At 40.5% G+C, this 24,177-nt stretch overlaps 1 protein-coding gene across 5 annotated transcripts in view; it reads left to right on the forward strand.

Annotated features, from left to right (window-relative positions):
- The window catches only part of PARD3B (par-3 family cell polarity regulator beta), a 1,131,600-nt gene that overhangs the window by 463,100 nt on the left and 644,323 nt on the right, over nucleotides 1-24,177 (forward strand). For 4 of the 5 annotated variants that reach the window (XM_066576075.1, XM_066576074.1, XM_066576077.1 and 1 more), the window contains exon 16: nucleotides 9,257-9,301. The exons of the other annotated variant lie outside the window; for it this stretch is intronic. In XM_066576075.1, the coding sequence (XP_066432172.1) occupies nucleotides 9,257-9,301 (45 nt within the window). The remainder of the gene's footprint in view (nucleotides 1-9,256; nucleotides 9,302-24,177) is intronic. 5 annotated transcript variants of the gene reach the window in all.

A 24,177-nucleotide genomic window follows, 5' to 3' on the forward strand; every position in this document is an offset into this window, starting at 1 on the left:
ACGCAGGGACCTAGGGGGTTAATCTCTCAGATATATATGCACCTCATCCAAGCTAAAATTTCACATGTAGAGCTGGCTGTCTTGGACAAATGGCGAGAAATAATCTTTTTCTGAAAAAGAGTAGAGTACTGCAATGTCCTCCTACACTTCAGTCTCGCCAGCAGCTAACAACAAGATAATTCAATTGCACATTATATATCAATGTTACTTTACACCAAGCAAACTCTTTCCGATGAATAGAATCCCTAACACACAATGTTATCGCTGTCAGGCACCCAACGCTAACTTTAACCATCTAATATGGAGTTGACCAACGATATGCTCCTTCTGAACGGAGGTTATAGACTTCCTGGGACAACTATTAAGGGTGCCACATCCACCTAACCCTGTTGAATGACTGCTAGGTATACTGGATGAAGAGCAGTGGCAATTCCATATCTGCATTTTTCTTGGCGAGGTGCTGTTTCTGGCCTGTAAGGCTGTAGCATTACCCTGGATGGATAGGAGACCCGTGACACAACTCCCAATGTCGTAATCTAGTCAATTCTATTCTCCCATATGAAAAAAAAATGGCATACAAAAATAGAAAGTGCCCAGATAAATTCTATTAAATCTGGGGAATTTGGTGTGGCTCATCAACTAAAACCCACACTCAAAACGTCTTTCAGCAATTGGTGGACCAAATGAGGTTTTCAACCCATCTAGGTGCCTTTTAGCCTTTCACAGATATGATGATACTATAGTTGAACCATGTTACACTTGGGTTGTCACTGAGTTACATAATTTCATATGTTCTGTTCTCAATAAAGCGACTTTAACCCCTTAGTGACGGCGCTATCGTAAAACTACGTCCTGCTGTTGCAGGACGTGTATGGAGGGAGGTAGCGCCACTATCTCCCTCCATTCAGAGCGGGCGTCAGCTGTTTATTACAGCTGACAACCGCGGGCAATAGCCGCGCTCGGCCGTTCGGCCGATCGCGGCTATTAACCCTTTAAATGCCCCAAACGCTGTTTGGGGGTCCCGCATGGCCCCCCCGCGGTGAGATCGGGGGAGCCGTGCAGGTGTCATGGCAGCCGGGGGCCTAATGAATGGCTGGGGCTGCCTTAGCAGACTGCCTATCAAGCCATCCACACAGGGTGGCTTGATAGACTGCCTGTAAAAAAGCAGTATGACGTAATGCATTACGTCATACTGCAGGAGCGATCAAAGCATCGCATGTTAAAGTCTCCCAGGGGGACTTCAAAGTAAAGTAAGAAAAAAGATCAATAAAGTTTTTTAAATTGTAAAAAAAAAAGTTATAAACGTTTAAATCACCCCCCCCCCTTTTGCCATATCAATTATAAAAAAATCTAAATCATAAAAAAAAAAATGTATTTGGTATCGCCGCGTCCGTAAAAGTCCGATCTATCAAAGTAGTGCATTATTTTTCCTGCACGGTAAACGTCGTCCGAAAAAAAAAATAAAGACCGCCAGAATTACACTTTTTTAGTTACCCTGTCTTCCAGAAAAAATGCAATAAAAAGCGATCAAAAAGTTGTATGTATTCCAAATTGATACTATCGGAAACTACGGGACATCCTGCAAAAAATGAGCCCTTGCACAACTACGTCGACAAAAAAATAAAAAAGTTATTGCGCGCACAAAATGACCGCAGAAAATAATTGAAAAAAATTAAATATCTTAAAAAAAAAATACAAGTACTACAGCAAAAAAAATACTATATAAGTTTGGTATCGTAGTAATCATACTGACCCATAGAATAAAAATATCAGGTCGTTTTTGTTGGAGTTTGTGCGCCGTAGAAACAGGGCGCACCGAAAGATGGTGGAATGTCGCTTTTTTTTCCATTTCTCTCCGCTAAGAATTTTTAAAACGTTTTTCAGTAAATTATATGGTACAATAAATAGTGCCATTGAAAAATACAACTCGGCCCACAAAAAACAAGCCCACGTACAGCGACGTCGATGGATAAATAAAGGAGCTACGATTTTTTAAAAGGGAGTAGGAAAAAACAAAAATGGAAAAAAGCAAAAAAGCTCCGTCTCTAAGGGGTTCAATAGTGGAGGGGTGGGTTCCATCCTCAGAGCTTTAGGGTGCGGGCAGACGAGCGTAGGCGTATTTACGTTCGCACGAGCGCAACGTATAATCGCCCGAGCGATCGTTTTTCACCGATCACGACCAGAGCTAGAAAGCGTATTTTCGTTTGTTCCTACTTTGCAAACGGTCTTTTCGGCGATCGAATATGCGTTGGCGCGTATTTCGGTCGCATATGTTCCGTTTTTTTTCGAATTGCCGTTTTTACGCGCCGTAAAATCGCCCATGTGAATGAATACATTCGAAACCATTGCCTAAGATGGTCACGTATATACGTTTGGTCGCAAAAACGCGCCGTTCATGCGCTCGTCTGCCCGCACCCTAAGTCTGTGATTCTGGAAGCCCTGGAGATTGGTAGTCCTAATAGCCTATGTGAGGGAGGCTGTAATGACCGTGTAATGAAATGCACTCTCAAGAAGAGATAGGGGCCATGTCCTAGAAGGGTTTCTTACCCACCCACTATCACTATGATAAACAGCAGCAGAGGGAAGTCCCATAACAATCTTCATTATAAACACTAATCTCAGGCATTCAGGAAGGATCTCACACAAGTACAGTGATAGAGAACTGCACAATGGATTCGTCACTTTTTTTTCTGAATATTAACAAGTATGCGCCTTAACATAAGACTGACTGATAGGTTCTGTCTCTGTATTCCCGACTAGAACCGCAGCCATTGTAATAACATCAAGGAATGGACCTCATCAGCATATTTCTGCTGTGCTGACCTGTTTTAACAATAATAGGTTCTGTTTAAAAAATTATGAGATGTAGATGCAATAAAGTGATAGATATATTGATGGAAATAGGACTTGATAACAGTTTACAGATGAAATATTATGTAATTATAAAGGAGTGTCATTTTAGGGCTGAGATCTGCAGTATACTCATGCCACCTATCAAGGACAGAAGAGTATAGCGGATGTATTACATTATGTTAGTACTGAGTGCAGAACGATTCCAATCTGCAGTATGTAGGAAATATTACTAGAGATGAGCGAGCGTACTCGCTAAGGCAAATTACTTGAGCGAGTATTGCCTTTTGCGCGTACCTGCCCGCTCGTCTTAAAAGATTCGGTTGCCAGCAGGGATGAGCTGTGAGTTGCGGGAGTGAGCAGGGGGTAGAGATCCCCCCCCCCCCTTCCTCCCCGCTTTCCCCGCCGGTGAATACCCGGCCGATATATGGTCATCTGAATAAGCCCTAAAGTTGATTTTTTATCATAGTACACCAACAGCTTGTTGTTACATTTTTTGTGAGACATTCAGACTTTTCTTATAGGGTTAAAATGGAAGCACTGCCTGCATTATAAAGGAAAAATGGAGACAAATAAAAAAATTTAATGTACCATATGAAATAATATAAGACTATAGAATCTAAAGATACCAAATACACGTTACTTTTAGACTGATGCAGTCATTAGTGCTTAAAACAAAGATTTTGTTTAAAGGTTTTGTCCCAACAAAGCAAGCCATCCTCTGAGATAGCCAAGTACTTGAACTTGACTATCCCCTGCGGTCCCATTGAAGTGAATGTAGTGGAGGTATGCATGAGCATCTTCTGCTATGGATGCTCTGTGGCTGCATGCTTGCGATCAGTGAGGGCTTTCACCGATCAAGTTATCACCTTTCCTGTGGCATTTCGATAGGTCACCTATTTTACCCAGAAGGCCTGATAAATGTGTTCCTGCGCTGGATGGGGAGGAGCTTTGGTAATTCGTTTTTGATTTTTTTTTTTTTAAACAATTTTGTGATTTTTTTTTTTTTTAACAGGAAGGGGAGAAGTGTTTATTTTTTTAATATTGGGAGCCTGACACTTATATTTGGTACCATTTTAGTAACACAGATCTAAGGATTTCACAACTTTGCCACATAACATCACCATGATAGCCTGGTATGGAAAATTGCAGTGTTGTAATAAAAGTAATCAGTCATGAAACTTCCAACTTAAATAGACAGATTGTAGACTCAAATGGCTTGTTTAAAAAAAAAACAAAAAAAAACCCAGCACATATCTTTTTGGTGTTGCGGTATTCAGTAATAGTCCTGAGCTGCAATAACTGAAACAACCTCTAGGCGCATTTAGTGATGTTTCTGTTAGAAAGTAGCAATTTTCTTTGTACAGTAAATGTGTACAACCCATTTAATTAAAAATTTTCCACGCCTTTTAGGGGTTAAGAGAACATCTGAATTGCCTCTAGATTAATCATAATTGAACATTTTGATATGCACGTATCCAGTTCAAATTATGCTTAAATAGCAACATCACATCCCATTGATAGAGATTGTTGATATACAGTTACTTGTCTTGGATGGCATGGGGATAAATGTGTTCTGCGCAAAAATAAAAAAAATCCTTCCAAACAGTCTGGAAATCTCAAAATGCTACTCCTAATGTGCCATCTGCTCTGGTTGGAGATTAAATTATTCTGTATATCTCATCAAGCTAAACACAATCTTTTTTTTCTTTGTGGCTGGTATTAAAATGAGGAGAGTTGGACTTAAAACAGGACATTCCCTTCAAGTTTGCCGCCATCTTAACATTTTACTTTTTATGTATACCGTATAAGCAAGCAGAGCTCTATAAACCCCCGAATTGTGGAGATTTTTCAAAAATGTTACAAAGGAAAAGTGGATAGTTGCTCTTGTCATTCAATCAGGTTGATGTTGTCCAAAGGGCATCTGAAAGGTTACTCCCAACAGCTACCCAACTTTTCTTTTAATAATAATAATCTTTATTTCTATAGCGCCAACATATTCCGCAGCGCTTACATAGACAGGGGGAATACAGAAAGACAAAATACAAACATTACAGAACCACGGTTACATATAGTAATCAGTTGATGGAAACAATAGGGGTGAGGGTCCTGCTCCAACGAGCTTACATACTCCAAGTAATGGGGTGATACAGAGGGTAAAGGGGCTGGAGATGTGCACAGTATGGCGAGGTGGAGAGTCTTTTGCACTGGTATTGATAAATCTCTCCTGTTATACAGGGTGGGCCAAAGAAAAGTTGGCTGCCTCTGATAATTCTACGACAGCAAGAATAAACAAGTGGCTTGTTTTTTTCCCAAAACTTTATTGATCTACTACCCACATGTTACAACAGATGCTGGAAGTGGTCCTCCTTCACTTCTACACACTTGTAGGCACATTCTAACGTATTGGTTGATACTGTCTGCAGCTCTTCAATGCTAATGCTGCTCATAGTGTTTGTGATGTTTTCCTTGCATTCATCCAGGGTATGCAGATTGTTGGCATACACTTTCTGCTTTAAATTTCCCCACATGTGCGCAAGTCTGGGGAACGTGCTGGCCATAACACCTTGCTCACAGCTCACTCTTCCATAAGCAATTCATGAACTCGTGCCAGTGAGTTATGGGAGGTGTGACATGTTGCCCCATCTTGTTGGGGAAAAGAAAAACAATACATTCTTTCTTATGATGTTGTTTGGTCCTAAAATTGTTCAAACATGTCCAGACAAACCGCAGTATTCACAGTTGATTTGAAGGAAATTGGCCCCACTATCTGTGTTCCTGCCACTGCACACCGAACTCCAATTTTCTAGTCATGCAGTAGAGTTTCATGAATCAGGTGGAGATTTTCAGGCCAGTACCTCTTTTTCTATGAAATCATGTTACCTAATAGGTAAAACCATATTTCATCCGTCATAAAGTACTGCAATAAGTACTGCAATTATAGTCAGCAGCCATGTACAGAAATGTACTTGTTCAGCTTTGTCGAGCATTTTCAGTTCTTGCACACGTTATTCAGTATGGTTTCAGGTCCAGAAATTTTAGCACTCGTTGATGCATCGTTCATGAATCGTTCATGATTAGAGATGAGCGAGCATACTCATCCGAGCTTGATGCTCGTTTGAGTATTAGGGTGCTCGAGATGCTCGTTACTCGAGACGAGCACCACGCAGTACTCGTCTCGATTAAACGAGCACTGACCATTGAATTCAATGGAGCCGGCAATACAATGGGCTGCCGGCGATCGCGGGATGAATTGTCGGGAAGGGCTTAAATATATAAGCCCTTCCCTGCAATTCATCCAGAAATGTGTATAAATAAATAAAAAATATACTCACCTTGTCCCGGCAGAACGATGTTAGCCCATTGAATTCAATGGAGCCGGCAATACAGCCGGCTCCATTGAAAGCAATGGGCTGCCGGCGATTGCGGGATGAATTGTTGGGTAGGGCTTAAATATATAAGCCCTTCGCTGCAATTCATCCAGAAATGTGTAAAACTTAAAAAAAATATATATACTCACCTGGTCCCGGCAGACGGAGTTCAGCGCGGCCGGCGGCAGTCCTCCTGAACTGATCTGAACAGCTGTGAGTAGTATTCAGCAGCCGGGGATTTAAAATCCCCGCCTGCTGAATGAGCTGCCTCTAATTGGTCACAGCCTGACCAATCAGAGGCAGCTCTCACTCACACCCATTCATGAATTCATGAATGGGTGAGTGAGTGCTGCCTCTGATTGGCTCAGGGGCAGCTCTCAGCTGAATGACAGCTGAGAGCTGCCCCTGATTGGCCCTGCGCTGAGCCAATCAGAGGCAGCACTCACTCACCCATGGGCTAACATCGTTCTTCTCTGCTACAGCTGTTACAGCTGTGGCAGAGGAGAACGATCTTTATGCTGACAGTGCGGGGGGGGGGGGAGGGTCTCACTCTTGCCACTATTGTGGCTTAATAGTGGGACCTGGGAACTTGAGATGCAGCCCAACATGTAGCTCCTCGCCTGCCCTATCCGTTTCTGTGTCGTTCCCATCACTTTCTTGAATTTCCCAGGTTTTCACAAATGAAAACCTTAGCGAGCATCGGCGATATACAAAAATGCTCGAGTCGCCCATTGACTTCAATGGGGTTCGTTACTCGAAACGAACTCTCGAGCATCACTGAAAGTTCGACTCGAGTAACGAGCACCCGAGCATTTTGGTGCTCGCTCATCTCTATTCATGATATATAAACTCCCAGTCGATTTTCGATGGCTGTTTCCAATCAGCTGCTGAATACCACAGACAACTTCAGATGTCCAGGGGCCTCAGTTTCTTCATGTTTATGACAGACTTGGTTTGGCACCATTTGTGAACCAGGCTCTAAATACGACGTTTATCAACTTGTTGATCAAGTCCTCTTGCATTTCCCTAATTGATCTGCTTTGCACATAGTCTTCTACAATACATATTCACTGTTTGCAGGAAGAATACCATGTAGCGAATTTATGAAAGCTGTCTAAAAGAAAATCTGTCTTTTTTGCCCATAGCACCCAATCACAGCACAGGTTTCATTTATTATACTGCTGAGATAAAGTGGAAGGGCTACAGCCTCCTTTAACCCCTTAACACCACATGACATAAGTTTGCATCCTGGTTGGGGATGCTTAATGCAACAAGACATAAATTTATGTCCTGTTTAACAGCATGGGCTCAGAAGAGAGCTTACACCAATCCCACAGTGGGAGCCAGCTGTGGATGATAGCCAGCCTCCCATTGCAACAGCAGGGATCAATGAGCACATCGATCCCTACTCTTAACCCCTAACATACTGCGATTAATCGCGACATGCAAAAAGTTCACAGAGTGAGCGTGCAACAATGTAAAAAAAAAAAAAATACAAAAGAAGGTTTTCATTGTGTAAAAGTGGAAAAACCTAAAAAATATAATATAAAAATAATATAAAAGTTACAGCTTTTGAAAAGTGGAAATAACCCCCCGCCCCCCCAAATCTTTGCATCCTTTGTGCCAAAATAGGCCGTGTCCTTAATGTCTTAAAGGGGTTAAGGCGTATGGTACCGGGATTTGAGGCAGGCTACTTTTCCATGGCCCACCCTGTATTTTTGCTATGTAGTTTCAGATTTTTAAATACCCCAAATTAGAAGCTAGCTCTCTTTTTTGACTGTTTATTCTCATTATACCGGACTTTAACAGGGCTGTTATCTGCACGACATTTTCGTCCCACACAAGAAATGTGTTGGTTCTATGTTAATTTACTTTGTAGATATTAGAGCAGGTAAAATAAGCAGTTTCCATGCACCTATGGCACCACTTATCTTGGGGAACGGAGGAAGGCAAGTGATAGGACAAATTAAAACTCACTTCACAAACAATATTGCAAAATAGAAACTTGCCGCCTCAGTAACCGTATATTCAGAAAGCCCCGTTTGTATTCCCGGGTGCACGGAGAACTCTTGGTCATGCAGTAAGATAATGTCCATAAACATAAATGACTCCAGCTGGAGTCGTTTGAGTAGAAGACTAAACCTGACTGCATTTTGTTTCCCTCCGTGGTAAATATTAGTAAATTCTTTGCTGTGCAATCACAGTAGTGTGCTTTCCGATGCATTTAGGGATGTGCAGTGTGTTGTAAGCGAGCGTTTAAATTGCTAAGTTCATTCTCTTGCACCAATCTATAGAAGAGGATGGAGTTTCTCTATAGGACATTCCATGCAGATAGTTTTATTGGTCTTGGGAAAGCAAATGCTTCTCCAGAAAGTTCAGACAATTTGGGTTTATTACAGCACCGAGCTTGTAGGGATGTGAAGGCAAGTTTAATCTTCAGAAGATAGTTGATGCAAGTTCCTGGTCAGGCACGCTGAGACTGTGGTTTTCAAAATTGATATTGTTTTCTTTGCCTGGCCATGCCTAGTCCAAGTACACCAGTGTCAACGTTTTTAGCTGTACCTATAAATAATAGCAATGGCTTGTCCAGTTTCAAGACTGCAGATTATGGTTCAGTGGCTGTGACGTATTGATATGCCTTGCCTGACTTATTTTCATGCTTTGAAGAACTCTTATACATGGCTTAAAGCCACTGCAATTGCAGAAAAATCCAGCAGCCCTTCATGAAATAAACTTGCAAAGAGATCTCAATGATTTATGTGAAAATCAGCAGACATCCAAGCAAAATATTTCCCCATTCCCAGCAAAGAGTAGACTGCAAAAGCATAAAAACAATTTCAATCAGTATTCCAAAACCCTCAGCAAGTCAGATTTTCCACGTCTTGTGATGTGGGTTTCATATGTAAGGAGGTTTAAGTATACATCTAATAATGACCAATTTTACAGCAAATACTTTCTTTATGCCACTAAGTGTTAAAGATTAGATTTTAAAGGGAAACGAGCTAATGATATTTATATGTGATTTCCTTTCACAGTGGCTGATGAACGCAATATAGTTTCAGTTAATGGTCACAAGGAAGGTAAGGATTTTGAATTGTCTCTGTCATGGGCATTTTGTACATATATTGTATGCGAAGTGAATTTTCATAGATATGTATGTAGTTCACCCCAGCATGCTTATGGCATAGTGTTATAATTTCACATATATGACCAACAGAAATTTTCCACAGCAAAATCGTTCTGCTGGGGTTGGAAAAGCTCGACCCGTTTTATTTGTGCGGCAACCTCTTTTACAACTTGGCTTTACTAATCTCTGGAATACTTTTTAGGCCAAATGCCCACAATGGTGTCTGATTCTGCTGCGGGATCCGACCCGGTGCCGGCCAGTGACCCCTGCGTACCTCTCCGGATATTTTCTCCTCTGTGCCACGAATGTGGCAGCTGGTACACATGCACAGTGCAGAGCATGCCACGCCAGCGATGACACAGATCCGCGGTGATTCCGAAATGTCAGTTACAAAATCACAGCGGGTCGGATGGCTTTCATTGACTTAGAGGCCGTCCACGCGACTCCCACACAAAAGTAGAGCATGCTGCAATTCTTAATCCGCAAGCAGAAATCACAAGTGATTTCCTCTCGTGTGTGTAGAAGAATGATTTTACATTGCATACTATGGACGGACATTGCTGCGGAATCCATGACCAGACACCTGCCGCAGATTCTGCAACAAAAATCTGCCCGTGTGCATTTCGCCTTATACTTACACAGTACTAACAAGAAAAAGTAGAAATACTGTGGCAGTGCGCCTACCTAATTGCTGCCATGATCCTAAAATGTCAAATATGTCTAAGATGTATGGCTATTGGAGATGAGCGAGCGCACTCGCTAAGGCAAACTACTCGAGCGAGTAGTGCCTTATGCGAGTACCTGCCCGCTCGTCTCAAAAGATTCAGGTGCCGGCGGGGGAGAGCGGTGAGTTGTGGGAGTGAGCAGGGGGGAGCGGGGGGGAGAGAGTGAGAGAGAGAGATCTCTCCCATGTTCCTCCCCGCTTTTCCCCCGCCGCTCCCCGCCCCCCGCCGGTACCCGAATCTTTAGAGACGAGCGGGCAGGTACTCGCATAAGGCACTACTCGCTCGAGGAGTTTGCCTTAGCGAGTACGCTCGCTCATCTCTAATGGCTACATACAAGTACCATACACCGAAAAAGAGCCCAAATTCTCTACCTTAGGTTGCATTAAAACATACATTTTTACAAATGTATCTGCCAGCCTAAATGACAATATTTAGTGACAATGTAGTCTTAACTCTTTCCAATCCACTGTCTGACCTCTAAAGACGTTATGATTTAAGGCTGTACAGCTCCGATGTTGGAAGACGCCCGTCGGGGTTCTCTTACTGTATATTGCCAGCCTCTCTGCTGTCGGAGCCTCTCCAACGTGTCACCTCATGCAGTACTGGCTTTAGCCAGCATATAGCGCCGTTGTATAACGGCAGAAAAAGAGTAAGCCCCCTAGGAAAACCGGGATACAAATTGGATTGGAAAGGGTTAAAAGACATCACCAAGGATCTGAGGGAAATTTCCATTAGCACAATGCTTTCAGCCGGTGAGGTGGAGGAAAGCTGGACAAAAGCCAGATTGAATCCATTATAGTCAGTTGGATCCACCTGGTGCCTTTTGTTTCAGTCATACGATGGATCTGGCATTCTGTTTTCTGTATAGTAACCCTGGTTTTATTACTGTATCTGTATTGTAAAGTTTGCTTCTGTTATCTATGTAGTGAGGTCAGTTTCGTTACCATTTCTATACAGAAAGCTCAGTTTTGCTACCATCTCTATGTAGTAAGCTTGGTTCTGTTTCCATATCTAAGCAGTACGCTTGATTCTGGTATTGTATCTATGTAGTAAGCTTGGTTCTGGTACCATATTTATGTAGAAAATTTGGTTCTGTTACTGCATCTATGCAGTAAGCTTGGTTCTGGTATTGTAGAAAGCTCTTTTCTGTTGTTGTTTCTATGCAGTAAGCTTGGTTTTGTATCAATGTGATATACTTAGTTCTGTTACTGTCTATGCTGTAACCTCGGTTCTGTTTAGAAATCTATGTAGTAAGCGCCAGATTCTATTAAAACATTACAGTGGGAGGGCCCACAATCCTCCTACAGCTCAAGGCCTATAGCTGACTTAATCTGAACCTGTATGCACCAATGGCAGAACAGGATGTGCAGATGTGGGATAAGTCATTGTGCTCATTCAAAAATCTAGAGAGCAGAGGGGAGAGTAAAAAAGAGACACTTCCTGTAGCTAATAGTCAATGTACGCTGGGTTTTCCTGAAATCACATCTACACTGCACAGTCCTGCTGTACACTATTCTACATGAATTTGTTTGTGTGTGTGTGTTATAGACATTTAGAGAAGGGAATCTTCAGGTCTCTGCATAGTCTATAGTACACAGCACTGCAGCCAGTTCCTCCCACCAGTCCTGAGAGGACTAAAAATTAGATATACACCCAGCAGAGTAGGAACATTGGAAATATATGAGCTATAATTCATATAATGGCCATAAGTAAGGGCATTCCTCATTCATAAACACACTGCTTATTCTGCAAAGTAATTTGAGAAGTCAGATACACTTTAAATGCTTACCATAACCTATTTATTATATTTCACCTGTGCCAATGTGATAAGAAGTTGAGACATTGTGTGTCATACATCAAGTGAGAATGGGAAAGTGGAGAAGTATAACAACATATTGCAGCTATAGAAATAGTTGATTGGTCTTTAGCAGATGTAGTTGTTTTGTATTGCACTTTCTGTGTATTACCCTGAAATACACATATCAATTGGGATCTCACACTGAAAGTCGGAAATACGTTTTCTTTTTTGTAATGATCCAGGCTCAGGCTGTAGTGGCTGTATTCTATAACCTGAAGAGCAGTATTACACTTGCCACTATTGCCAGAGCAGTAATATATGTTACATTTTATATGTAATGTTTCAAGAAGTAAGAAAGTCCAGCACCGGAGATGAGGATAATAACTACAATTCACTGCTTCATTTCTGTATGTAATTATTGTAGGTTAATTAAAATATAGTTATGTTGTCCCATCTAGTAGGACACATATTACACTTATGTCAGCTTTATTTTCTCTCAGTGCAAGAAAAACTAAAGATAGGAATTCACAAATCCATTTATTATTATGGGCTGTCAAGTTTAAATTCATTTCTGGCAGTGAAAATCCGTTAGTACAAGTACATTAAAAATGAGCACACTGTTCAAAAAGTATAAAACTACTAATAATAACATAAATTACATAATAAAAGAAAATCATTTTAATAAAATACTGCATAGCAAATAAATACACTATTATTCTTCTTGTGCACTTCACAAACTGCATTAAGTTTTTTTAATATGCTCTTTGGAAGTAACTTGCTTTCCTGCACACTAATTTTTATTCCAGCTTCACCCAGGGAAAATTTATTTTACTTTGTGTGTTCAGTAGAGCAGTGTTTCTAATAGATGCTGGGAAAAAATAACCTTTTTTTTGTTCCCAGGAAGTTTTATAATCAGACAAAAGTATTTCTTGTGATAGTAAGCATTTACAATGACTTTTGCCAATTAACGGCACAGTCTCGGCAATGAAATCTAATTTTTCTCCCCAAGACAAACTAGTCTAATTTAATTATTTTATTCGAATTTCTGTCTACTTTTTATAATCTATCCTGTGTGTGAATAGGTAATAGCACTATTTTTGATCATTCTATAACTTGTATTGCCATTTTGTACTTATTTTTTATTACTTCTGCAGGCTGTACATCTATTTTTTTTATTCCTTTTGAACTGGTAGTAGTAGATTTGCTGTTGTGCTGTGTTTTATATACTGCACAAGGACACTAGAGAAGTACTGAGCAGTGTAGATGGGATGCCCGTGGCTGTAACACAGTAAATAACTCACTATTAGTAGTCTTGCAAGTATCTCTCTCTCTGCTGAGCTCTTGCATTGACTACAGTGCCTGTGACGTTCCATAACTGGGTTGGGGCAGCTTGTAAATGTGATATCAAAGGAAAGACTCGAAGCAGTGGCACGGGATATAGCAGGGGTGAGTATATGCCTGTGTGTTATGTTAGTGCATGGGGAACAGGGTTTTACAAATAAAATACAACTCTGACAACCTCATTAACTCATGTGAATGTCACCTGTCAGACCCCATTGACAGTAATTGGGTCAGTCAGGCTTCCACCATGCTGTCAGCATTTTACTAGCCAAAATTCTGCAGCATACTAAATACACCCCATTGTGCAGAATTTTTTAACCCCTTGAAGACCAAGGGTGTACATGTACATCTTCAGATGCATAGGGTATATGAAAGGGGCCCGGATGCCGACCCTGTTATAAAGCTGATACTTCAGGAACTATGGTCGGAAATCTCTTTCACCACATATATGCTATGACAGAGATCAATCTGGGAAGTATAATTTATTTAGCTATTTTATTTGCGTACATGACTCATTAATCCATCTGCAGCACACAGAGAAAATATAGTGTAATATTTAATTTTTTGGAATTATTTACTTTAAAAAAAACAACAAAAAACTACAAATAAAAAGCCTGTTACTTGCAGTTAGATTTTAGTATTCAGCTGTACTGACCATACTACTTTTTCTGGGACTAGAATAAATGCTTAGTACAGTGGTAATAAACAAGGTAGCAGCAGCTGGGCCGTGTTGAGGATCTTCGTACTAAGATATGCATGCATAAAAATGTGGGCAGAGGTAGAACATGCCTGTCACTGTAACTAGAGAACTGTCTTTGAACTTGGTTCTGCTGCCTCCTTGTTCTTTACAGTTCTACGCACGTGGCTCTGTGTTTAGCTAAACTCCTTGTTACAGGTATGAAGATATTAAAAGAAGTCTGTCAACTTTTTTTCGTGTTATAAACCGGATGTACTGTACAATGTGTGATGTTAAGTTAAATCCATAAATACCTTTATTTCTGTTCTTTGTGACAGCACATTGTAGATATTAGCCTTTATGTTTATTGCGCGTCTTATGAAAATTACCTTTGCAAAATCCGATGGGTGGTCCGCCACTGCCTAAGGTCCATTCTCTTCCCCCCTGGCCAAGGACTCACAGTGCATGTTCTGTCATCAGTGTTGTATAGGCACATTGATAAATGTGCCTATAGAAATATCAGATACTGGGTGTGTAGTTAGGGGAGGCTGCAGGGCATGTGCCAGGGTGGTAAGCCAACCCTGCCTTCATCAGAATAGTTATACTAGAGTATGCTTGGGCAGTGAACTGCTTTTTTGCTCTACATAAAGAAAAGCTCAACAATTTCTCTGAGGTAAATATATACATTTCCAAAATTGCTGATTTTATAGTCTTGTCTGAAGTTATAAATCACTCTTGTGTGGAGCGATTTGTGGACTGTTCTTCATAAGGTGGGTTTTGGTGAGAAATTTGTAGCATGGATTAAACTTTAGAGATGAGCAAATGTACTCGATTTTCGAGTACTTCACTACTCGGGTGAAAAGTACTCGGGGTCACCGGGGGGCAGGGGGAGGCGCGGCGGAGCGGGGGGTAGCAGCGGGGAACAGGGGGGAGCCCTCTCTCTCTCCCTCTCCCCCCACTCCCCGCTGCAACCCCCCGCTCACCCACAGCGCACCCGAGTACTTTTCACCCGAGTAGTGAAGTACTCGAAAATCGCGGTGCTCGATTGCGAAATTGCCCTTACCGAGTACGTTCGCTCATCTCTATTAAACTTCTCTATTCAATTCCATGGGTAAGAGGGAGCGTAAATAGTTGTATTTATGTATGGATGGTGTTAGAGAGGGAAACGAGGCCGGGGTGTCCCCTCTCCTCTTCTCTTTGCCTTAGCAATTGAGCCATGGTTGGTTCGATAAGGCAATCACCTGGTATAGTTAGATTACAGTATGGAGAAGAAGGGGAACATGTTTCATTATGTGCATGTGATCTGTTGTATATGGGGGATCTGAGTAGATCAATAAATCTTATGTCCATTTTTGGTAAGTTGTTAGGTCTTACTATTAACTGAAGGAAATCTGTAATTCTACCTTTAGGATCTCTTGTCGGCAGGATGTTTATTGGAACATGCATAATTACAAATTGTGAAGGAATTCACATGTTTGGGAGCTGTGATATCTTCTAAGCCCCAAGACTATATTTCTGCCAATTTGCTTACATTGGTACGGAAGTTTGAGGATAAGGTCAAGGTCTGGAATCATCTCCCATTGTCAATAATTGGCAGGGAAAATCTTATTAAAATGATTTTGATGTTACAACTTCTTTAGATACTTCAAAATTCTCCAGTTTGGATTTCATCACAGTATTTTTTTAGACTCTCTACGATATTTAAGAGTTTAGTATGGAATGCTAGAATAAAATTGGAGACCCTTCCAAGGAATAAACGGTCCGGTGGGTTGGCAATTCCAAATGTGTGAATATTTTTTTCAGACATTTCAATCACAACAGTTGATCAGGTGGGGAGAATGAAATGGGTGAGTTGAATGGCATATCAGTTTATAAAATGACAGGTTGTCGTCCTCCTATAACTGTATGTGAGAGAGGGATGAAAGGAGGAATAAAGGGATTATATCAGATGGTTAGGTTAATAATTCAATATGGAATATGTTTAACCCCTTGAGTGGCGGGTTTCCTACCACCCTGTCGTGCCCACCAGGGCAGGTTTTTTAAAATGGTCTAATCATTGAATTTCAACTAGTTTTGCAGTTGCGTCTCAAGAGCCATAACTTTTTCATTTTTCCATTGACATGGCCATATGAGGGCTTGTTTTTTGCGGGACAAGTTGTGATTTTTTAAACGGGGGAGGAAAAAAAGAAATGGGGAAAAAAGAAAAAAAGGGGCCATGTCATTAAGGGGTTAAATAATGTATTGACTTCCTTCTCTGGGTCATTACGACGCACGGATACCACCTGTGTGATTGTATTTTTGATTTTTTACAAGTGTTTTTTTTATTTTTTAAATAATTTTTTTATTTTAAATTTTTTTTATTTTTTTTTAAATTTTTTTTTTTGTCTCTTTAGGGGACTTCCACAGGGACCCATCAGGACCCCTGATCACATTCCGGGGGTCCGATGGTGACAGCCTTTTACATGCTGCAGTGACAGCCCTTTACATGCTGCAGTCACATAGACTGCAGCATGTAAAGGGTTAACACAGCAGAGATCAGAGGTTTTCTCTGATCTCTGCTGTAAGAGCTAGTACCTAGCTGTCCTCTGACAGCTAACAACCAGCTCTCCCTGCCACAGAGACCATCGGCTTGCTTCTGACAAGCCGATGGTCTCCATGGCAACTTGTAAACAAAGCAGGACATTGCCGACATATCGGCAATATCTTCTGCTGGTTTTTCAAAGCCCTTGTACTGCTCTCTGTGGGTCTGTGCAGGCAGAGCACACTGTCACAGCTTGTGGCATTGTGCTCTGCAGCTCCCATAGTGATACATAGCCCGGAAATCTTCCGGGCTATGTTGCTATGAGCAGTGGAGCTCGTCCCCGGAAATTTTCCGGGCGTGCCACTCAAGGGGTTAAGTATATTTTGCAACTACATGGATTTACTATATAAACCCCTCTCTGGAAGAGCCCTAAATTGTCAAGAGTTTTTTGGAGGAATTTTTACTATAGGAGAAAAGAGGGGTAATCCTCTTGGAACAAATATATTCTGTGGGGGTCTCCTTTATAATTTTTAAACAATTTTTTTAGAGAGTTTTATGGTGTTTCCCATGGTAATTTTTTTTCAGTTCATTTAGTTACAACATGCGTTTGCTGCCCAGGCCTGGTCAGTATCTGTGCTTACGGTTCAACATCCTTTGGTGAGTTTTTTTTTGGTTGTTCTGGAGCTACGAATGGTCTAATATCTTATAGATATTATAGACAGATGCTTATAGTATACAAACAGATGCTTCCTTACTATCTACAGCAACTCCAAATAAAGGTAAAAGAAAAATGGGGAAAAGGTTTAGGCCATAACAGCTAAGATCAATAGGTCACAGTGTTGAATATGACCCCAAATTATATCTCTAGCTGATCGAGAACAAGCATCATGATTGTATTTAGTGCATAGAGTTTATTGTACTGCATTAAAGTTCTTCAACATGGGTATTAGATTAGACTGTCCAAAGTGTTGTGTGGACGGTTCAGAATTGATGCATGTGGTCTGGGATTGTGTAAAATTGTTTGTATTTTGAAGTGGGTTACTAGAGATAATTGAAAAGACATATCTTGTCGATATTGGTTTTAATTTCAGCGGTGATGTCTGATATAATGCTCTCTGAATTTTCAAAAGAGTATGCCCATGATGTCCATCCACAATTGGGTATTGTGGATGAGCTTTACGGGCATACTCTTTCGGGAATTCAGAGAGCATTGTATCTGGTGCAGACGCTGATTACTGCCCATTGGATGCAACCTTCCCCCCCAGCCCGACACCCCTCCTCCCCCCAACATTAGCAGATTTTGTCACAAAAATAAGTGAGGTTATATAGTTAGAATGGCAGTTATAACAACAAACAGGCAATTTCTCGAAGTTGAGGGAATTTGGGGGAGATGGTCTGATATTTATAATGGTTAGTTCACATTGAGTGTTGGTTGCATTGAGGTGTCATGGAAAAGCTGCTGAGATTTTGAGGGGTGAGAAAGTGGAGAAGAGTTGGTTTTATTCTTATTTTTTGTATGTGCCTAAATATTTTTTGGGGGAATAAGGTAGATTATAATCTGTTTAAATATACTTATGATTGATTGTATTGTTTGGGTGTGGTAATATGTTCTATGTATATTTTACTTATGGGTGTGTAAATTAAGGGGTGATTTCATTGGTTTTATTGAAAGTATATTTTTCAATCTGATTCAAATGGAATTTATAACATTAAATCATTAACATTTAAACAACATTAAAACCTGTTACATTTTGTTCAGAGGAAAACCTGCTCCTTAATGTGGACAATGAGATTGTATTTTCAACCCTGTTTTTTTCTTTTAAACAATTATCTGGGATATGAGTCATATAGTGCCATCTGTGTAGTTGGTAAGAGGCTGGAAGGATGTCTACCCTTAATGCAGTACAGAGACAATTTTAAAAAGTATCTCAAACTCTATAACTTTTTATTGATTAGATTTGAAAAAAATGACCAGATGCCGAGTATCTCATCAGCCTTTGGGGAAAAAAATGTTCCAACAACAAGAAAACTTGCTATGATGTAACAACATTAAAACAAAGTGTTAGAAGCCTATAATAAAGAGTTAATTTTAACCTTAGGATTATATGAGTTTACGATTTACAAACTTACAACAAACCCACATGTGTGGCAATGGCATAATATATATGGTGGCATAATATATATGGTCATATGTTCATGACCATGTGAAACAGTTTTGAAAACATGTTGTACTTAAAGAACATATGGGATTTTGCCTTATGAGCAAATAAAGGCTCAGGCCACCAGGTTAAAAACCTGAATCCTTGTTTATTTGACATAAAACCAACACATTTACGTGTTTTGGGGATGCAGACCCTTCCTCAAAATGGCTGAGTGGAACAAAAATCAGCTGGAATGCAGAGTATGGTTGTGTCTCAAAAGTCTGATGAGTGAAAGGGCTCCTTCAGGACACAACTAAGCTCTGTATCCCTGCACAGTTATGTTTCACCCAGCTGTTCTGAGGAAGGGGTTGTATGTAGAGATGAGCGAACATAGTCTGCCAAGCTTGATGCTCGTTCAAGTATTAGTGTACTCGAACGAGCATCAAGCCGTGTTCGACCCCGCCCCAGTTACCCCCCCCGCGCGCTGTGACGTGCTTGTTTTGGCCCCTCCCCGACACGACGCAGCGCTTTTCATTGGCAAATTTTTTGTCTGCCAGGCAGGGGAGAGACCGAGAGAGAGGGGGAGAGAGAGAGAGAGAGAGAGACCGGGAGTGAGAGAGAGATAGACCGAGAGAGAGACCAAGAAAAAAAAAAGCTCGGGACCCGGCGTCCCACATACAAAAATGCTCGAGTCTCCCATTGTAGTCAATGGGGTTCGTTACTCAAGTAGAGCTCTTGAATTTTACAAAAAGCTCGACTCGAATAACGCGGACTCGAGCATTTGGGTACTCGCTCATCTCTAGTTGTATGCCCAAAATGCATGAATATGCTTTTATGTCAAATAAACAGGAAGTCAGGTTTTTAATAACAAAGAGAAAAAAAAAGGAAAAATATCAGCTCACCTCCTGAATGGCGCAGGAAATGCATCAATGGGTTTACAGGATTTTTTTTGTGTGTGTGTTGTTGTCATTTTTGTTGGAAGCATGTCAAATTAAACATTAGTGTTTTATACATTTTTCCCTATTGGATGAACTCGATCTCCTCTCTTCCATTTTTACAGTCCGGTTTTTACCCCGCTCTCTAGAGGCTTTATTTGCTCATAGAGTTGCACCACTTGCCTGTTTTTTTCAAATTTTACCCTTGGCTTCACTAATATGCTCAATTGCCAAGGCATTTCCTGGTCCGGCAGCAACTTGCATTCATATTGGTTTTTGCAATCACCGTATGATCACACAGCATTGTGTCTCTGGATTTCTGCTTTTGGGGTAGCTCCACTTTTCTTGCACTCTGTATGGGTTTTTGCAGCCTTGTATACCATTTTACTGATCCAATATATCTAAAGAAAATAAAATTGATGCCAGGTATCATTTTTGGTATCCATTCTAACACTGGTTGTTTTCAGTAGTGATATAGTGAGCTGGGTGGGCAGCGCATATATCCTCATGCATACTATTTTGTAGTATTGATATGCCGATTTGTACTATTTAGTGTTTAACCCATATCCTTTGGCGTATTTAATAACAGATTCTTTGATATACAATTTTCATATTTGAGGAAGTTATCTTTATCTTGCAAACTCTGCTACTACTACACCGCACCAGTTCTTTTTTTTTTTTTTTCTTGGTGCGCTATTTGCAGAGTTGCAACATTTCTTTTTTATTTTTAATTATTTTGGGCAATAACAGAGACCACAGATACACATCTATTTAAAGGGGTTGTCTCGCGGCAGCAAGTGGGTTTATACACTTCTGTATGGCCATATTAATGCACTTTGTAATATACATCGTGCATTAAATATGAGCCATACAGAAGTTATTCACTTACCTGCTCCGTTGCTGGCGTCCCCGTCTCCATGGATCCGTCTAATTCTGATGTCGTCTTGCTTTTTTAGACGCGCTTGCGCTGTGCGGTCTTCTCCCCTTCTGCTCGGTCCAGGCACGAGCGGCGTTCTGGCTCCGCCCCCTTCTACGCATCATCGCGTAGCTCCGCCCCGTCACATGTGCCGATTCCAGCCAATCAGGAGGCTGGAATCGGCAATGGACCGCACAGAGCCCACGGTGCACCATGGGAAAGGACCCGCGGTGCATGGTGGGTGAAGATCCCGGCGGCCATCTTGGTGAAGGAAGAAGAAGGAAGACGTCGCAGAGCGGGGATTCAGGTAAGTAATTTTTTTTTTTTTTTTTTTTAACACATCCCTTACGGTTGTCCTGCGCCGAACGGGGGGCCTATGGGAAAAAAAAAAAAAGTTTCGGCGCGAGACAACCCCTTTAAGCTTTCCCTGGGTACATTTTAAATTTGATTTCTTGACCTGACAAGTCAGTTAAGTCATTAAAAAAAAAAACTACACCAAGCCTAAAAGCTAATAATACTTATAGTAAAACCATACCTGCAAGTGTCTCACATAGCTTGACTCAGTCCCTTAGTTTATGGTTATGAATAAAGCCATAGACCATATAGTAAGAGAGAGCCTTACAAAGTAGTAGCAGTACTTTATTTTACATCACTAAGAATAAATAAAAATTTCCCACAGCAGAAGGGAAACAAAGATGGATAGACCCTTTTTAGGAAATTGCAATTCCAATGACATTCCTGTAAAATACCATCATATACCATAGACTTGAAACTCAGCCAAGAAGCGACGTGTAACCTGTTCATCACTGCATTAGAGTAGAATAATCTTTTTGGAGCTACAAAAAAAAAAAATCTTGACAGATTTTAGCTTTGCATCGAAATTCATAGAACCTGGCGAGGCCTTGAGATGTTAATGGAAGCCCCCACTGAGGCATACATACAAATATGCAGAAAGAAGGCTTATTCCTTGAGAAAAATAAATTATAGAACTATATTTTTCTGCCAATTTTAGAGAAAATAAGCTCTACTTAGGCTTAACAGGGCACATTTTCAGCTATTTCTCAGCTACAGTGACCTTTACAGTACATATGCATTTAATTGAGAAACGCTAAAATTACAAGGGAAGCATGATAAAATAATGCTACAGTTGTTAAGTCTATCTAAGGAACATCTGAGCTGCTAGATCAGAATGAACTGTAGAAATTATATTTGAGGTATACGATAGAAGACGTTTTCAAGAAATCTAGATATATCTAGACACTATGTTATCCTACAGAAAAACTGGAACCATAGGGCAGAAACCATCTTACAATTTCAACTATTTTTTCACAGTTTGCACAATTAGCTTTTTTTGGGGTTTTTTTAGGAATCCCCCCCCCCCCCCCCCCTTTATGAAACACAATACTACAACAACAGAACCGATGATTGATTGCATACCTATTTTTTCTGTCTCTGCATCCCTGGAAGGAGTTTATAGGGTATCCAAAGTCAACCAACTCAACAAACATGAAATTTGAAACGACTGACAGATCGTCGACCAACTATACTTTTGACCTACTTAACTATTGGTCAATGCCTCTAGGAAACTACATTGAAGGACTGTCAGAGTCAGGAAGGAAGAGTTAAAAAAAACAACTTTTTAAATGCCCATTCTAGTTTTCATAAGAAGCCAACACAACAAATCAAATTTGAAAACCTTGTTGGTCATTAATTGGTTATATGTTTGAAAGAATATGGCCATTTAATAGGATAATGATGGTCGCAATTTGTTGTTTTTTCTGCCTTCATTAATCTAAAGTCTCTGGATCAGTGTTAACACAGAGTTTAAAGTTTCCTTAGTACATTGTTTGTGTCAGGATTTTTGGCTCGGCTATATATTCAATGTGTTTTTGATGCAATTTTTTTTTATACACTTTTTTACATGGATTCATGTTTTTCCAGACCTAAAGAAAATATTTGAAAAAATGCAGTACCTAAAACATGCTATATTTTGAAGAAAAAAAATGCACAAAATTAATTCACTGTTTTTAGTGGTTTTTGAATTTCAATATTGGCTTTAAGCTAATGTAATACCTAGCTACAACATAAAAAAAAAAATCAGGAAAAATACAGCAAGAAACTCTGCCTTTCCCCCCCCTTTAAAAGCTGTGTTGGGAATGTCACTTAGCTTTTTCAGTTCTTAAGTTTGTTTAGCGTCTCAATCCATTGAAGATAGTCTACGACTTTACTAAAGGAAGCTCTTTAGGTTTTGCACTTAGACTACAGAATGTCCCATAAATGTGTACTGCATTGTGTATTTCCAAGTACCACAATTTATACTATACTGTTTTATGGACTACTGCTGTAATGCATATATATGGAAAATTAAATCCATCTAATATCTCTATTTTATATTGTAATACATATTCTTTCCACTTCTATCTTTCTTCCTTTTCAGAAGGCTCCCAGTAATAATATCATAAAATACAGTTGCTTTTGTTCCTGGTGTTATTATTTATTAGCCATCCTCTTTTCCTATCCTTTCCACTTTTTGCATTTCGTTTTGATTTAGCGCTTGGAACTCTCTTTTATTATGTATTGACTGTCTGCCGAGACTGCTGACATTGCTCTTTGAAAATGATGCAGTGCCCAAGAAAAGCTGATGACTTTCTTCTTTATGAGCTCTGACATATTAATTAGCAAAATGGAGGAAAGCAAGTGTCTTCCTTTTTCCTTCTCTTCTCCAATTTTGATTTTCTCTCCAAACTTTTTGAATGGAAATATGTGGAAAGATCCATCATTTAGTGTTCATTTGTCCTGGTGAACCTAACCAAACCAACGTGTGATCTCAAATGGACCCCTTTTGAAGACATGACCTCCCTGTCACCCCTTCAGTATCAGGTCAACATTTATATATTTCATGAGTTGATTATGTTTCGTCATTCTGAAAAGGTGATGCTGATATGGCAAACTATTGGAACTGACCCTTTTGAAACTTTTGTTTGCTTGATTCAAAAAAAAAGTTAAAACAAAACTATTAAATACATGACATTTGCTACACTGGGCAAGAGCCTTGCTTTTTTGAAAAACATATTTAAAGGAGATGTCCCGAGGCAGCAAGTGGGGTTATACACTTCTGTATGGCCATAATAATGCACTTTGTAATATACATTGTGCATTAATTATGAGCCATACAGAAGTTATAAAAAGTTTTTTACTTACCTGCTCCGTTGCTGGCGTCCTCGTCTCCATGGTGCCGACTAATTTTCGGCCTCCGATGGCCAAATTAGCCGCGCTTGCGCAGTCCGGGTCTTCTGTAGTCTTCTATGGAGCCGCTCGTGCCAGAGAGCGGCTCCGTGTAGCTCCGCCCCGTCACGTGCCGATTCCAGCCAATCAGGAGGCTGGAATCGGCAGTGGACCGCACAGAAGAGCTGCGGTCCACGAAGGCAGAGGATCCCGGCGGCCATCTTCAGCAGGTGAGTATGAAGACGCCGGACCGCCGGGATTCAGGTAAGCGCTGTGCGGGTGGGTTTTTTAACCCCTGCATCGGGGTTGTCTCGCGCCGAACGGGGGGGGGGTTTAAAAAAAAAAAAACCCGTTTCGGCGCGGGACATCTCCTTTAAGCATTTTCTTATTCTAATCTTGGGGTGTGCTCTTAGTGTTTGCCATATTGTTTTGTTAAGCATTTGTAAAATATATACTACAGTAGAATAGCTGCTATGGAAATGCAGATTTTAATGGCATAAGTGAATATTGGGGACCTATACTATACATATGACATTGTATACTAAAAGTTG

Source organism: Eleutherodactylus coqui, chromosome 8, assembly GCF_035609145.1.
Source record: "Eleutherodactylus coqui strain aEleCoq1 chromosome 8, aEleCoq1.hap1, whole genome shotgun sequence".
Lineage (NCBI taxonomy): Eukaryota > Metazoa > Chordata > Amphibia > Anura > Eleutherodactylidae > Eleutherodactylus > Eleutherodactylus coqui.